At 43.7% G+C, this 13013-nt stretch overlaps 1 protein-coding gene across 2 annotated transcripts in view; it reads left to right on the top strand.

Annotated features, from left to right (window-relative positions):
* Positions 1 to 9801, top strand: part of LOC307017697 (pecanex-like protein 3) — a 28087-nt gene extending 18286 nt beyond the window's left edge. For both annotated transcript variants that reach the window (XM_079647402.1, XM_079647401.1), the window contains exons 25-36: positions 1017 to 1146; positions 1239 to 1297; positions 1385 to 1600; positions 3369 to 3622; positions 4314 to 4544; positions 4705 to 4808; positions 4897 to 5044; positions 6023 to 6253; positions 6822 to 7096; positions 7335 to 7504; positions 7634 to 8040; positions 9114 to 9801. In XM_079647402.1, the coding sequence (XP_079503528.1) occupies positions 1017 to 1146; positions 1239 to 1297; positions 1385 to 1600; positions 3369 to 3622; positions 4314 to 4544; positions 4705 to 4808; positions 4897 to 5044; positions 6023 to 6253; positions 6822 to 7096; positions 7335 to 7504; positions 7634 to 8040; positions 9114 to 9266 (2378 nt within the window). In that variant the 3' untranslated portion in view covers positions 9267 to 9801. The remainder of the gene's footprint in view (positions 1 to 1016; positions 1147 to 1238; positions 1298 to 1384; positions 1601 to 3368; positions 3623 to 4313; positions 4545 to 4704; positions 4809 to 4896; positions 5045 to 6022; positions 6254 to 6821; positions 7097 to 7334; positions 7505 to 7633; positions 8041 to 9113) is intronic.
* The last annotated feature ends 3212 nt before the right edge of the window (positions 9802 to 13013 follow it).

The raw sequence follows: 13013 nt of genomic DNA, 5'->3' as shown, positions 1-13013 counted from the left end.
TAACGCATTTCACGCATGCGCAGAATAACCCGCCCCATACATCCCACCAGTGGCAGCGCCAGGGTATGGCTGGGCTACAGCCATACCAAGAAATGGCTTAGCCCCACCATGAAAAATGATGTTAAAGTAAGCAAAATAAAGTCCGCCAACTCGCGCAGAGTAAATCACACAGACAGCAGTTAGTAAGACTGATTTCAGCAGCCACTTGTCTGGAAATACCGAAGACTAGAAACGGTTTTGAAAACTTTTGTCACGTAGTGATCGTCTAATCAATAGAACATCTTTGATAATGTCTTCTGGCCAATCAGAATCAAGATAACGGCGTGGTGTTACAGGAAGTCCCGACGGAGAATACTTTTGCTGTAGTACATCTCTATAATACATCGATACAACATTACGTGTTGATAGAAATCAACACATAATGAAATAAGACCCCACGGTTTGATGATTGATAGGTGTGTGGGCTGTCTCTCATTTTGACACACAGAACAATGTTATAATAAACATACATACCGTATGTTAAATGGATATATCCGCCTTCTTTCATTTATCTTTCCATTCCCACAACAATATACATAAAGAAATGGCAAATGTTGGACATAGTTCGAATGGTGATTAATCACGATTAATTCATTTTTAAGCTGTGATTAATCTGATTAAAATTTGTAATCATTTGACAGCCCTAATAGTAATGAAACGTAAAATGACATTTAACTGACGAGGTGTTTTGCTGGTGAGAGATTTGAGTTTCTTTAGCGTGTAGAAGCTAGTAAGCCTATTTGATTTGTTTTAGAGGCACAACATGTTTCAGACCTTATTTTCCTGTTCCATGTGAAAATAAACCATTTCCAGTGGTACCGCTGAGAAAGAGTCATTTTTTTGGTCATGGAAAATGAGGTAAAGCTCATGGAGAAGTCATTGAAAATCATTGATGGAAAAGTGCATGAACCCTGGATTACGTAATGTTCACTTCTCTGTATTATACCACCTAACTTCCTTAACTCACGTGACTTCAGACTCTGCTGTGCTTTTTGTTCAGGCCATCTTTTCTGCCATCTTTTCCACCCCTCTTAATCCCGTCCTGGGCAGTGCCGTGTTCGTCACCTCGTACACCAGACCTGTCAAATTCTGGGAGAGAGACTACAAGTATGTCAAAAATAATCTGTGCAAATATGACGTATATAATTAATATAAAAATGTTATTGTTCAGTTATAATATCAATTTGTCCTGTTTGCAGCACCAAGCGCGTCGATCATTCCAACACCAGACTTGCTACTCAGTTAGATCGCAACCCAGGTATGCCATAACCAAATATATATATTCTCCCGTCTAATTGTCTTTGTTTGGCTCGTATTTATTCGTGCTGCCTTGATGGTCTTTCAGGTGCTGACGACAACAATCTGAACTCTATTTTCTATGAGCACCTGACGCGCTCCCTGCAGCACAGCCTGTGTGGAGACCTGCTGCTCGGCCGCTGGGGGAACTACACCACAGGCGACTGCTTCATCCTCGCCTCAGACTACCTCAACGCTCTGGTGCACATCATCGAGATCGGAAACGGCCTGATCACCTTCCAACTGAGAGGGCTCGAGTTCAGAGGTCAGCAGCAGGGGATGATGGGGGGGGGGGGGGGTTGACCCTATTTTGAAGCTTGTAAAAATGGAACAGTTTGAGATGTTTACCTGCTGTTTTAACGTGTCACTACTTGGTTATCTCTCAAGTGTCACCCCAGAATAGCATTTAGTTAGTTAGATGTGGTTATTGGAGCATAGTAAATAGCACTCGTGTAAATGTGGCAGCTGCTCAAACTTCTGTGACATTTGAATCATTTCTTTCAAATCTAAAAACCCTTTGTTTTCTTATTTCTTTAATCAAATTCTCTTTAAAAATGAACTAAAGTTTGCTTCAGTCTCTAAAGACATGACAATAAAGCAGCCTACAACTATAAGCAGGGTTCTTATGGTCATTAAAAACCTGGAAACGTCATGGAAATTCAAAATGCTAATTCCAGGCCCTGGAAAAGTTACGGAAGTTTTGGAAAAGTCATGGAAATGTAACTAAAGTTGTTTCTAATCGCCAAAATAGTAAAACTATAATGATAATTAATACTGTGTCGTAATGAAAGGTAAAATGGCTTTTAACTGACGAGGTGTTTTGCTGGTGAGATTTGAGTTTCATTAGCGTGTAGAAGCTAGTGAGCCTATTGGATTTGTTTGAGAGAGGCACAACATGTTTCAGACCTTATTTTCCTGTTCCATGTTAAAATAAACCATTTCCAGTGATACTGCTGAGAGAGTAATTTCTTTGGTCATGGAAAATGAGGTAAAGGTCATGGAGAAGTCATTGAAAATCATTGGTGGAAAAGTGCATGAACCCTGTATAAAATCAGTTATCTCGAATATTTCGTCTTGTGGGAATACTCTGCTTCTTTAGATGACCTACATATTGTACATATCATATTCTATTTACATGTACCGTAATTTCCGGACTATAAGGCGCACCTGAATATAAGCCGCAGCAGCTAAATTGAATGATGTGTACATATATAAGCCGCACTGGACTATAAGCCGCAGGTGTTTTAATGTTTCATTACCATATGTAAGGGTTCGTGCACAGAGGGGATTGTCGGGAAAGAGATGGCTGTTTGAGGAAGCTCCCATTTATTAACATTTCAACAAACAAGTTGCATATTTGCATAACGTATTCAAGTGTTAGCATTTAGTGCAATAGTAGCTACAGAACATGTGCTGTGTAAACTGTACTGTATCACATAGCGTTTCAGACACACACACTTTTCAACTTTCAAACTTAAACGGTGCGCTCCCAGCGCACGTACCGGCAGTGATCTACAGCAGTGGTTTTCAACCAGTGGTACGGGGACAAACTGTCTCGCTCTCGTAATGTCTGTCTGTCTTGCTCTCGTTCTGTCTCTCGTACCACTCTCGGTTCCACTTTTACTTTTGCGCGCTACCTGTCTCACTCTTTTCCGGCCTCCAGCTTTTCCTGCTGGAGCCCGACGCTTAAAGGTGGGGGGCGCGGACCGGCCATAGAACCCATAGAGTTAAAGGTGGTGGACTGTAACCTGTAAAATCCATAGATTTAGGAGGTCCCCTAGTGGCCGTTAGCTGTACAAATCCATAGATTAGCCGCACCGTTATATAAGCCGCAGCATCGAAAAAAGGCGCGGCTTATAGTCCGAAAATGACGGTATATAGACTTTTTGCACTACTTTTATTTTGTATTTTATTATATATGTTGCATTGTTGGAGGAGCTCAGGTCAGAAGATGTTCATTGCCATTTCTCGACCGTAGCTTTGTGCATATGACAATAACACTTTTGAATCTTGACCTGTTCTCCCCTGTCCAGGTACCTACTGTCAGCAGAGGGAGGTGGAGGCCATCACAGAGGGTGTGGAGGAGGACGAGGGCTGCTGCTGCTGTGAACCCGGTCACCTTCCCCACATGTTGTCTTTCAATGCGGCCTTTGGACAGCGCTGGCTCGCCTGGGAGGTCGCCGCCACCAAGTACGTGCTAGAGGGCTACAGCATCAGCGACAACAATGCTGCCTCCATGCTGCAAGTGTTCGACCTTCGTAAGATCCTCATCACATACTATGTGAAGGTAAGCCATAGATCAAGAGTCCTTTTTTTGTTCTTTCTCAACCCTTAGATGCACGAGTGACTGGACACTCTTCCATAGGTGGGTCGAAAAGGACCCGTATTTGAATAATATGTGTTTTTATGCAATTTGTCATTTTCGTTAAGAGAAATCACTTGTATAATATTTTGTATTATATTTTGGTTCGCACTAGAAATATTTTATATTTAATTTTTCACTATTTATAATTTTAGACATTTTTTTAACTTTTTGAATAAAACGTTGTCCCGTAGGATTCCATAGAAAATGCATGCGGGTCATTTTTGACCCACTTGTGGAAGCTTGGGGTAGTAATACAAAAACAAAAATTTCTTAAAATGTACATTTTAAAATGTGAATGGCATGATATCCAAAGCATGTTTTTTGAGGAATAGCTGGAATATGAAATGATAAAAAAATGTAATTACAAAGATACTTCAAGAAAACCACCTCACCGGGTCAACAAAGACCCACTTATGCATCTCAGGGTTAAAGAAATGTTTTTGCTAACACTTGAAATGGCTGAATTTCCCTTTGTCTACACAAACAATGTATATAATTATTTACTATTCACATTGCTTTAGAACAACTATTATAACAATGTAAAATGTGCATCTAGACATTTCATTCCTTTTCAAATCAAAGTTACAGTCTGATCGTTTGTCTCCTTCAACAGAGCATCATCTACTACGTGAGTCGCTCTGCTAAGATGGAAGAGTGGCTGACCAATGAGACGGTTCAGGAGGCTCTGCGGCCGTGTCTCGGTCCCAACTACGTGGACAGTGACCCCACCTTCAACCTGAACATCGATGAGGACTACGACCACCGGGCCTCTGGCATCACCCTCTCCTCGTTCTGCATGGTTTACCTGGACTGGATTCAGTACTGCAACAGCAGGCGGCAAACGGTTAGACTCTCAACAACAGTTACTCTAGAATCTAGGGTTTACACAAATGTTATCTTTCGTATAACTTGTTATCAGAATACATGTTTAACAATTTGTTGTAGTAATTGTAGAACAAAAATATACACTGTTATAATAAATTAGTATTTCCATTTTGTGTTAGCCGGTGACTTGTGAAAGAGATTCTCCACTCGTCAACCTCTGTTTTGGGCTGTGTATCCTGGGAAGACGAGCTCTGGGCACGGCTTCCCACAGCATGTCTGCAAGGTAAGGTCCCACCCCCCCGCTTGTCTCCGTGGATAATACCCCCTGTCACTGCCCGATATAAAAGAGTTGTTGTTTATCCTTTTGACAGCTTGGAGCCATTTCTCTACGGCCTCCATGCCCTCTTCAAGGGAGACTTTCGCATCACGTCTCCCAGGGATGAATGGGTGTTTGCAGATATGGACCTGCTGAACCGCGTCGTGGCTCCAGGAGTGCGCATGTCCCTCAAACTGCATCAGGTATGAAGAGATAAAGAAAAGTTCCCTTCAGGCAGCGTTTCTCAAAGTGTGGGGCCCGTCCCACTGGTGGGGCGCAGAGATGTGACAGGTGGGTCGCGAATAGACGCGATTATGTTTTTAGGAATTTTTTGGACCTCAGGCCGGAATCGAACCTGGGTCCTCGCGGGCTGTAGTGGACTGTTACAGCTGGAGACTCGCAACGGCGGTGGACTTTCACAGCGCCGGAGCCTCGCAACGGCGGGTGTTTGCGGCGGTGGTACCGGCGCCGTGAAAGTCCACGGCCCACCTATGCCAGAGCCAGCGGCCCACCGGGAAAATTCCAGAATCTCTCAATGGCCAATCTGAGCCTGCTCACACACACAACTGAAACCAAAATAATTACATATGTAAAAATCTCTCGCACACACATATGAAATCCAAAGTTATTCACATACACATGTGAAATGCTCTCGCACTCACACACACGAAACACTCGTGCTTTTATTTATATGATTCTATTTGTTATTATTGACTGATGTTATTTTTTATTTATTTTATTTGTTATTATTGACTGATGTTATTTTTTATTTATTTTATTTGTTATTATTGACTGATGTTATTTGTTATAAGATGTAGAACTTGACGTTATTTAAAAACATTTGACAATTCTAAGCTTGGCCTACCTTTGATAACACAATTTCATAGCAGGCCCTTTTTCTATATGTTTGGAACTCAGCCCATTTGAGGAAAGGATTGACGCCATTGCACTTTTATTTTCTCTATTTCTGAACTGATGTTATGTGTTATAGATATTTCTTATATTGTTATAAAACGATACATTTGACCATTTTAAGCTTGGTCTACCATTTTATGGGAGCGACGAATGAGGAAAAGTGGGGAATGACAGAAAACGTTAGAGAACCTCTGCCTTAAGGTAACAATCATGACGGTCTTTGTCCCTGATCTTACTCCGAACATTGCATGGTGTGTTTCCCTCAGGACCACTTCACATCCCCAGATGAGTATGAGGACCCGATGGTTCTATATGACGCCATCACTGCCAACGAGGAGAAGATGTTGATATCTCACGAGGGCGACCCCGTGTGGCGCAGCGCCATTTTAGCAAACATGCCTTCACTGCTCGCACTGCGCCACATCATGGATGACGGCAGCGACGAGTACAAGATCATCATGCTCAACAAGAGGTTCCTCAGCTTCAGAGTCATCAAGGTTACAGCTCTCTCTCTATTACCATACCATAATACTTTGATGGTCAGATCAAGTCTGAAATGTGACTTTCATCACAGCAGCTCCATTTGTAACATCAACACAGACAAGCATCACCGGCTGTCTCCTCGTCTCCGGCTTGTTTTTAGGAATCAGAATAATGTGTTTATCCCGGGGGAGATCGGGCTGGGTGACTGCTGCTCTATTTTATACTGACATTTGACATTTAAGTTGAACTGACACTTTAAGTTGAGTGAAGTAAAACATTGCAAAGATAGATAGAGATGTATATAGGAGGGTGTTAAAGTTACATATGTCCAATAAAAGATTCAATCAAAATGACAAACAATATACGTAAACATAAGAAGTGAGTGGAAAGATTTACATATTTACTACAATATAAAAGATGTATTTTAATTGATTATTGGTCCATTTTTCGATGAAATGTAATTGCTTTATTTACACCATGCTGCTCTTTCTGCCCTGGACCAGATGTAGTTGTTTATATTCATCCGTTCCGCCTCCTGCTCTCCTCTCACTTCTTCTTCTTCTTCTTCTTCTGCTCCTACAGGTGAACAGAGAGTGTGTGCGGGGGCTGTGGGCGGGGCAGCAGCAGGAGCTGGTCTTCCTGCGCAACCGTAACCCAGAGCGCGGCAGCATTCAGAACGCCAAGCAGGCCCTGAGGAATATGATCAACTCCTCGTGCGACCAGCCCATCGGATATCCCATCTACGTGTCCCCCCTCACCACCTCGTACGCCGGGGGGCACAGCCAGCTGCGCTCTGTGTGGGGGGGGCCTGTCAGCCCGCACAACATTTACACCTGGCTCATCAGCAGCTGGGACAGGTACGTGCTTTAGACTTGATGTGATGAATGCAGTGTTTTGGGGGACAGGGTGAAAGCTAAGTGAAAATATCTCAACTCACTTATTCACTCTAGATTTCAAACTCTGATCAACAACACCGCCCACCCCCCCATTTTACTGTTTCTGTTCATATTGTATGCAAAGCGTCTTTGAGCATTTGGAAAAGCGCTATTAAAAGTCCCATGTCTTCTTATGGCAATGTGTGACTGGTCTCTGCAGGCTACAGAAGGGTTGTGGTGCGGGCTGTAACAGCGGAGGTAACATCGAGGACTCAGACTGCGGGGGGGGCTCCACCTCCATCTCCACCAACCCAGCAGTCCACACCACCCACAGCACCCCCGCCTCCAGCCTGCCCCAGCCGCACATCACTAATCTCCAGCCTTTCATGGGTAAGACCTAAAGCCAACCACTGCTTCGGGACAGTGTTGTAAACAAATACAGTAGCAACGTTCTTTTTGTTTGCTGAAATAATTCAATGTTTTACCTTTTTTTAAGAAACACTTATTTTTGCTTTTCAGGTACAGACAACCCTGTAGGTCCAACCCAGAGCTGGCCTCGCCACCCCCAGCCCCTCCCACTAGCTCTGCTCAGCCAATCAGAGGGCAGGATGGAGGCAGGCCTGCTCAGCTCCTTGCAGCGAACGTCCTCCATCCAGGGGCTCCTGGGCCACCAGCTGTCCAGCTCCCAGCTGTCCTTCAGCAGCTCTCTGCTCCCCCCCCCTCTGCCCGGCCCCGAGCGCTTCTGCGTCCCGAGCCTCCTGGAGACCTCGGGCCACAGAGCGGGTCAGCGGGCCGGCTTCGGGCCGGGCGGGGGGCTTCACTACGAGAGCCACTTCGGCAAGTGGAGCTTCTCAGGCAGGAAGGGCTTCAACGGACCAGCTGCAGTGGAGGGGGAGGCCCTGACAGTTCAGACCCTACGCACACAGGTGAGGAGCTGCTGTCACTGTCAATCACATGTTACTTTAGTTGTCTGGGAGATATACATTCATGTTTTTGTTTTTTTTAGATATGCTATGGAATTTTAATTATTGTATTCTAACTGTATTTGAGTCATTGTGTTTTGAACCCATTCATTGGTATTTTCAAATGTTTCTTGTCATTTGACTGTTCTCAGATATGTTTTTTTTTTTTGTCGGGGAATAATTGACCCTGTCCTCCTTCGCCCTCTGACGCAGCTGACCAGCCTTTGACAGCATGCTATCTCCCTTAAGGAGGGGCTGCCCTAGCAACTTGTTGTTGTTGTTGTTACCAGTTTACGACCGGGCAACTCTCGGTCAGAGATAGTTTTTGTTGTGGGACCCCTGGAACACATCCTTCTCGGGGTGTAGATGACCCCGAGCCATAACCGACAACTAAAGTGATTCAGTGTCCTCAGCTGTTTAGTCTCTCTATTGAAGAATGTTGATTATTAAACTCTGAACTAGTTCAAACCTGGAGCCACAGGAGGGGTCTTCAGAATTGATTGTGGCATCTCTACCGTGTGGTCAGATCGTGGCTCGTGACATGTCTGGTGAACTCTCCGGCCGAAGCTCCAAATAAACCCTCAGTGTTTGCCATCAAAGCTCCAGCTCTCCTCACGCGTCTCTGAGTCCTGACTCCAATCGCTTCAGAAGTTTCCCTCCCAGTTTTCACATTATCATTCATGTTTGTTGATTTGTGAAGCCCTCTGACACAAATGTGTTTTGTGATATTGGGTTACATAAATACATTTGAATGATGAACTTAAGATTTATCAAAGAAATCCAGATTCTGGAGTCGGTACACCTAATCCTCTAAGACGACAATCAATCGGCTGACATGTGAATCGTTAAATAACATATTACATATTTCGCTTGCTCCTTGTTATCGCTGTGTTCCTTGGACCAAGAGAAAAACATTCTGCTTTTACAGAATCCATCTTCACCGTGTGCAAAAAGAAGCATCTGTGGGATATCTGAATCTAAAGTAATGAACAGCAAACAGTTCAGTTGATATCATTGTGTTCTTTCAATCTTTCCAGCCTCTCCCCCCTCTACCCCTGCAAGAGCTCAGTCTGAGCCAGGACCCTCTGGGAGCCACTCAGACGATGGACCCCACCCTGCTGAATGCAACGGACCCCCCCACCCCCCGAGAGGAATCCACAGAGCTGCCTTTACTCGAGCACCTGCGCTGAGTCTGCACTGGGACACCCCCCCCAGCACACCGTGGGGATCTGGACCGGGCCCGCCCCCCCAGACTCATCCCATCGACTGGTTTATCTGACGGAGCTCTGCACCACAGGAGGGGATCCAGTCATTCCCACATGGGGGGGGGGCAGACATGTTGAAGCCAACCTGTTTATCCCAAAGTCAGCTTCCATCACCGTGTTCTCATTCTTCACTTTGTTTCTGACAAAGGCCCTCGGCGTCTCCATGGACGACCTCGCGGTTGGAACAGTATCGACGGGCTATGAAGGCCTTTGCAAACATAAGGGATATTTTGCCTGACGACTGAATATTTTTTTATATACTGGAAACGAGAGGACCGCCTCTGTCTTTGTCCTCACTTGAGTGCGTAACAATTTAAAGAGACAGTATGTTGCTGTATGTGCAGGGGGGGGGGGGACGTGTGGAAACCACCATTCGCCTTTTTTTTTTTTTGTCCACTTCTACAATCCTCACCGGGCCACTGCTGCTGCTTCTTCCCTGCACATTATACATATTCAACGAGAAAACCCCCCCCCCCCCCCCCCCCCCCTCCCTTCTTAGTCCTCTGGCCTATTTCCCACAGAGGTGCCTGACAACATCCACACTCAACAGTTCTGTCTGGGAGCAGTTTCCTGAGAGGAACACGCTGCCCCCGTCCCGCCAACACGTGGTGCTTCAGCGCCGGTTTACAGAGGACTCGAGTCCTGAATGTGACGACACGGAGACGAGGGGTGAGTTCAGACAGAGCCCAGGATCAGGAGGTAGGGCGACTCCAATCTGTGAACGCTGTGTTGATCACGAACCTCCTAACACAACTGGAAACTTAAAGCCTTTTTTTTTCATTTCATTTCGGTAAGTGGAATGTCTTCTTTTTTTCTTTTTTTTCTAAGAAACTTTACTTGAATCACAAGTTCCTCGGTTTAAGATGCACCAAGTTTGATTTTCTTTGGATGTCCGATCAGCTTTCTCGATTAGAAGGGACCCTGGCTGCTTTGTGTGGGGAGCTCGGTTTCCCCCCCCTCCCCCCCCCCTTGTTACTATACTACTGCTTCTGCATCTCCTGCTACTACTAATATACCCACTACTACTGCTGTCTCGGCACCAGTCAAATCCAGCGTTTTAGTTGGAAATAAAGTTGAATAAATACTGAAAGCAAAGGTGGAATATTTATTTGATTAATATTGTCTTACAGATATCTTTAACGGGGTTTGTCAATATGGTGTGATGATGATGACGATGATGATGATGTATCGAATTGGAAATCTGCCTTCAGTCAGCTGTACCCCCCCACTACCCCTCCCTCAATTTGTTTTGCTGTCATCACTTTTGTATCATCTCACCAATGGCTGTCTTTTATTTGTTCTATAACTGGAAGAATTGCTAAGAAGTCACTTTAAGTTGGTTTCTTTCCCACTCCTGCACTCTCTCCGTTCCACCGCTGTGAAAAGCAAATGGAAACACTGATGGGGGGGGGGGGGGGGGGGGGGTTGAAGTCTAGCTAAAAAGAAGCCTGAAGTCAAACCAAACTCAGCCCGGTTGTCTTTGTCCCGGTGTCTTTGTCCCGGTGTGTTTTCTGCAGTGGTGGAATGATTCTGGAATAAGCCTTGTGTGCCAAACTATCTAATGTTCCCTTTTTTAGGAAACTTGAAAAGGAGGGTCAGCGTTCTCAGGGTTTATATCGGGAAAGAAATCGACTTCCTCCACAGGAAGACTTTTTGTTCCAAAGGACGAAACCCAAAATGGGGATTAAACATTTATTTCAAGGTAATGAGGCAGGTTGAGGGTTGAATTGCGATGAGATGTAGCGGTTTCCCCATTTTCAGCTTCTTACGACAAGGCAGCAAGGGACAGAGTATTTCACTTTCCCATTTGAAAGAAGTTTTTTTTCTTTTTTTGCAGCCATGATACTTCTGTCAGCTGTGAAGAAGCTGCGACAGATGTGCATTATTCCTCTCTAAACACGTAAGAAACTCCCTCCACTCAGGAACAACAGAGACTTTCTGATCAGTGCTCTTTCATCAATCACTCGTAACCAAATCAACAGGGACTTGTGTTTCCATTTCCTTTATCCTTTCTTTGCTGGGAGTGTGGAAAGCACAAGTTAACAGATACAAAGGGATTTCACTATCTCTGATATTATGTACAGCATGTTTCGTATATAAATATATATTTAAAATATAAATCTATTTTATTATTATTGGATTTTGGGTTCTTTTACATTTAAGACACTATTTTGAGGTTAAGGGGAGGGTCTTGTGTGTTGACCTATCAGAGGGGGAGAGGCACTCTTCACATTGTGCAGTCTGGGAAGAATCAATTTAACACTTCTTTTGCACAAAATGTATCATACACCATCCCACTTTGTTTTGTTTTATTATTTTAGTTGTTGGGAGGGGGGTCTTTTATTTAAGAACTTTAAGTCAATGTTCAATGTTCTGTACAGTTTTTTTATGTGATTATTTTCCTCCTATTTAAATTAAAGGTTTTTGTGTCATCGTTCGCAAATCAACTGCTGTGAGTGATTTATTTTTATAACTTCAACTAATTTTTAACGATGAAGTAAAAGGTGCCAAATGTATCAGTAATATTGAATGTCTAAAAACAACATGGTATAGTATGTCGAAAGGGTTATGTATAGTGTGTTTTAAAATATTAGTAAATGTCATAGTATGGCAAAAAAAAAAATATATTAAATAAAAAAAATATTCGAAAAAAATAAATATACAGTATGTCGAGAATAGTCATAGCATAGTATGTCGAAAGTATATAAGAACGAAAAACAGTATCTCAGGGAAAAGGTAATTATATGACATTTATAAAATAGTGTTGAAAATAGTCATTTTAGAGCATTTTGAAAATATTAGTAAGCGTCTTAGAATAGTGTGTCAAAAAAATTATTATATGAAACATGAACATATTAGAAAAAAGGTCATTAAGAGTATTTCTAAAAAAAATAATGGTATGTTGAAAATAGTTATTATACAACATTTCAAAAATATCATAGTATAAATGTCGAGGAAATTCTTATACAACATTTTGAAAATATCCGAAAGTAAATTTTTAGTATATAAAATATTAGAAAAAAACATGAGTATGTCTTAAAAAAAAATGTCAGTATGTTGAAGATTGGCGACCCTCTGGTTGGTGGACTTGAAGGTGGCTCCATATCATGTTTAGGGATGCATAATATCGTTGAATTTTTTACGATGCCGATACTCGACTCCAGGTCCCCACCATTCAGACTGGCAGTGGTTACAGACCCCACCATTCAGACTGGCAGTGGTTACAGACCCCACCATTCAGACTGGCAGTGGTTACAGACCCCACCATTCAGACTGGCAGTGGTTACGGACCCCACCATTCAGACAGGCAGTGGTTACGGACCCCACCATTCAGACAGGCAGTGGCTACAGACCCCAGCATTCAGACTGGCAGTGGTTACAGACCCCAGCATTCAGACTGGCAGTGGTTACAGACCCCAGCATTCAGACTGGCAGTGGTTACAGACCCCACCATTCAGACAGGCAGTGGCTACAGACCCCAGCATTCAGACTGGCAGTGGTTACGGACCCCACCATTCAGACAGGCAGTGGCTACAGACCCCAGCATTCAGACTGGCAGTGGTTACAGACCCCAGCATTCAGACTGGCAGTGGTTACAGACCCCAGCATTCAGACTGGCAGTGGCTACAGACCCCACCATTCAGACTGGCAGTGGTTACAGACCCCACCATT

This window comes from Notothenia rossii (genome assembly GCF_949606895.1).
Source record: "Notothenia rossii genome assembly, chromosome: 9".
Lineage (NCBI taxonomy): Eukaryota > Metazoa > Chordata > Actinopteri > Perciformes > Nototheniidae > Notothenia > Notothenia rossii.
The sequence above is the reverse complement of the archived record's forward strand: the minus strand, read 5'-3'. Positions and strand labels throughout refer to the sequence as shown.